The sequence below is a fragment of the Dendroctonus ponderosae genome, unplaced genomic scaffold, assembly GCF_020466585.1.
Source record: "Dendroctonus ponderosae isolate FM_Combo_2020 unplaced genomic scaffold, Dpon_F_20191213v2 Dpon_F_20191213_6, whole genome shotgun sequence".
Classification (NCBI taxonomy): Eukaryota; Metazoa; Arthropoda; class Insecta; order Coleoptera; family Curculionidae; genus Dendroctonus; species Dendroctonus ponderosae.
In genome coordinates this window covers 982617-986440 of record NW_026018814.1, presented here as the reverse complement: position 1 = coordinate 986440, position 3824 = coordinate 982617, and the positions used below count along the sequence as shown (strand labels likewise).

The window sequence follows — 3824 nt, the reverse complement described above, 5'->3', positions numbered from 1 at the left end:
ATGTTAAATTGTACTGAAATTAAAGCCGCTTGTAATCCATCGGTTTTGCCTGTGCTTTCAGCACGGTTTGTTCACTTGCATCCACAAATACTACAGCGCAGAAGACTGGAAACTATTCGCCAGCGACAATCCAGATGTCATCAGCAATGTAGCTGCTAGTTCTGGAATCGCTCAAAACGACTACAGCAGGTACATTCACTTTTGCCCATTCGACTATGCCTTCAAACCCTCCACAATCTTCCACTAGACTCGTGGAGATTCTAGCGGCAGTTCCAGCAATAAAGTTCGTTTGCTTGGACGTAGCTAATGGATATACGCAGTTCTTCGTCGACTACGTGAGGAAAGTGAGGGCGGCATTTCCAACGCACACAATTATCGTCAGTATTGCTCCTAAGCGGGCTCGTTCAACAGCTAATCCAGATTTTCGTAGGCTGGAAATGTTGTAACAGGGGAAATGGTTGAAGAACTGATCCTCTCTGGCGCCGATATCGTCAAAGTGGGAATTGGTCCGGGATCAGTTTGCACCACCCGAATGAAGACTGGCGTAGGCTACCCGCAACTATCTGCAGTTATTGAATGCGCTGATGCTGCCCATGGACTACAAGGGCACATCATTGCAGTAAGCATTTTTCAGCATGAAACATCATTTAAAGCTCGACAAGAATTGATCTGGATTTTCTTAGGATGGCGGTTGCACCTGTCCAGGCGATGTCGCCAAAGCTTTCGGAGCTGGGGCCGACTTTGTAATGGCCGGCGGAATGTTTGCAGGTGATTTTCCCAATTTTATTCGTTATTATAAATGTTTTCCTGTTCCCAACTATTTCACAAGCACTTCGCACAATCGAGGCAATTTAATCGCAATAAAAGCGCTGCTGATCGAGCGAGTTTTTGTATATTTTACATACAAAAGCCGCACCGTCATTAGGAATTCACGAAACTAATCTTTGGCTTGCGCTTTACAAATAAACAAGTCAGATTTAGTTCGAATAATTGCTGAAATCTGCTTTGAAACGCTTTGAGGCCGTGGACGAAAAAACCTTCTTCCTGGCGTTTTAAGCATTTAAGGAATTTAGGCCTGGGAACCGACTTTTTTACTTGTTTTTTAGATTTATTTTAAGGGCCTTTTATTAATAATATTTTTAAAATTTCTTCAGAACTCAATGCTCAATTTTCTAGTTTCACTTAAAAATGCCGACAATCTTTGCGCGAAAAATTATGAAATAAATTTCGAATCCTTCGTCGCCTTCTAACGAGTTTTGAAATCTTTTGCCAACGAGTTTGGAACAAAAATCAAATATTTTCTATCAAATCCGAACAGATTAAGCGAAAGATTATTTGCAAATCTCGTCACTCCCATCCCTCTGAAGACTGTAAAGTTTGTTGAAAAAATGTGGTTTTTTAGTTTTGGCAGAATTTTTTTGCTTCACTTTACTCAAAAAAGCTGTATTTTGTAGTTTCACTTTAAACCACTGACGATCTGGAGGTCTTTTACGCAAAAAACTACAAGATAAAATTACAGCTTTGTGAAAATTTTACAAAACCTTTTTTCAGCGTCGAATTCGGGACAACAACGAAAATAAATTCCTCTCGCTTTTCCCCGAAGAACATTAGGGTTTCCTCCAAAACCGATGCGAAACGCAGAAAACCATTATTTTCTAATGGTTCTCTTCTTTTCTGACTATTGGTCTTTTTTCAGCCAAAAATTAAAAAAATAATTCTGCTAGAAACTTCGCCTCATTCATCGGTTTGCAGGGAACTTTAGAAAACCCATTTCAGCTTCGAATTTGGCATAAAAACCAAATAATTTTATTCGGTTTTTTTACCGAAACTAATTAAGAATTATCTCGAAAAAACGGCCAGAGAGCAAAAGTTTACAAAAAAATATTGGAAAAATTCGCCGCTCTCATCGCTCTGAAGATTTTTAAATTTTCAGGTTATTCCAGTTTTAACAAAGTTTCTATTAAGCAATTCTTTCGACGTAAAAATCGCATTATTTTTTAGTTTTACTTAAAATACTGACAATCTTCAGGTATTTTCCGTGAAAAATATCAGATAAATTTTATTGGAACACTCGCCTCCTTAACCGCTTTGCAAACATTTTTGGACAACTTTTCGCAGCTTCGACTTCCCAAACTCAAAAAGTGAAAGTTTATAATTGATTTATTTGAAAAACTCTTGAAAACTGCGATTTCCTCACTTTTAGGTCAACAGTTCTAAACAACACTGTCTCTGCACAGAAAAACCGCGATTTTCCGAACGTTTTACTGTAAAATACTGGCAAACTGAATCTTTTATCCAAAAAATGAAGAGATCGATTTTGCAAGAAAACTCGTCGACTTTCTTTGGACTCAGTTCAACTCACTCACTCAATCTAGATTACTTTTTTTAGTTGTTGAACAAAGTAGTTTTTTAGCTGCGAAAATTCCAGTCTCGGGTCTCGTAAAGCTTTAATAAATGACTCATTAACCGATGAGTTATAACTCGTTAACTCAGAGAACGGCAACAACTCAATAGCGCAACTCAACACAGTGTCACCCAGGCCTAGTTGAATAATTTCCCACCTCTGAAGATGTAAGCCACTCGTGCGGGAAAAACGTCACAAAGAACTTCCTTTAGTTTATCGCTCCATGAGCACGCAAGCAAATTTCGATTTTTTCAGGTCACGATCAATGCGGAGGAGAAGTGATAGAGAAGAATGGCAAAAAGTTCAAACTGTTCTACGGAATGAGTTCGTGCACAGCAATGAAAAAGTATGCAGGTAAAACAGTTCAACTCACSAAATTGCGAGTTGCGTGAACGCTTTTCATCGTTCCAGGCGGGGTGGCCGAGTATCGCTCCTCTGAAGGAAAAACCGTGGAAATTCCATATAAAGGYGATGTGGAGGAGACCACTTTGGATATTCTAGGAGGGCTCAGAAGTGCCTGCACCTATACMGGGGCGGCCAAGTTGAAAGAGCTGCCCAGAAGGGCCACTTTTGTGCGCTGCACCCAACAAGTCAATAATATATACAGCTAAACCGGCTAAGAAACTAGGTCAATTATTAACGTCTACCAAAGATGTTCTAAATCCAAATTTGTCTGTTTTGTGTACAATTTTATATGCTATTCTGTATTAAATCAGTCGCCGAACGCATACAGAGGGCTTCTAGCTCCCAACTTTAATTATAGCAGACTTCTAATGGTGCCTTATATTGATTTTATTTTTTTTATGAGCGTTTGCGTCTTCAAGCCAATGTAGCACAAGTTATTTTCGGCACAATACGAAAGTTCAATAAAGTTGTTACAAAATATCAATGCAATTGTCGTTTATTTCCCCCCAGACTATCTGCAGACCAATTCAAAATTAATCTTGCCTAACAAGTGCTATCAGTAACGCATTCCGAAGTGGAAGAATCGTAGCTTTCGCCACTACTACAGTTCTGTAGTAACACATAGTTGTTCCACAGAGACAGCTGGCATAGATAGTACTGATTACACGCTGCAGCTGGCCAGCGTTCGCCACTGGTATCGCAACTGGAAGGACCAGTAACTGGAAGAAAAACCATCTTCATCTTCATCTTCGCTTATTTTCTTGGGAGATTAAAAAATAATCCTGCCGAATCAATTTAAATCGCAATTATGCCTGCAAGCGATCAAATGTTTTCCTTAGGGTGTTTCTGTTTGCTTAGAGAGCTCATTGGTAGATTTTATTGACCGTAATTGTGTCTATAGCATATTCAACACATTCTAGGCCCTATGCATGCGATACAATCAACACAATAAATTTAGCGTTAAATTACACCACCAAGAGCTTGAGTCACCTGAAGCTTCAGTGGTTGTAGTTGT

The 3824-nt window shown here is 39.2% G+C and overlaps 2 protein-coding genes across 2 annotated transcripts in view; one reads left to right on the top strand and one right to left on the bottom strand.

The window, feature by feature from the left end:
- The window catches only part of LOC109536346 (GMP reductase 1), a 6980-nt gene extending 3687 nt beyond the window's left edge, over positions 1 to 3293 (top strand). The window contains exons 3-8 of the mRNA XM_019902525.2: positions 62 to 189; positions 248 to 377; positions 431 to 619; positions 684 to 768; positions 2660 to 2758; positions 2816 to 3293. Coding sequence (XP_019758084.1) covers positions 62 to 189; positions 248 to 377; positions 431 to 619; positions 684 to 768; positions 2660 to 2758; positions 2816 to 3015 — 831 coding nt within the window. The 3' untranslated portion in view covers positions 3016 to 3293. The remainder of the gene's footprint in view (positions 1 to 61; positions 190 to 247; positions 378 to 430; positions 620 to 683; positions 769 to 2659; positions 2759 to 2815) is intronic.
- The window catches only part of LOC109536349 (integumentary mucin C.1), a gene marked incomplete in the record, with an annotated part of 2314 nt that continues 1779 nt past the window's right edge, over positions 3290 to 3824 (bottom strand). The window contains 2 exon segments of the mRNA XM_048667783.1: positions 3290 to 3528; positions 3800 to 3824. Coding sequence (XP_048523740.1) covers positions 3353 to 3528; positions 3800 to 3824 — 201 coding nt within the window.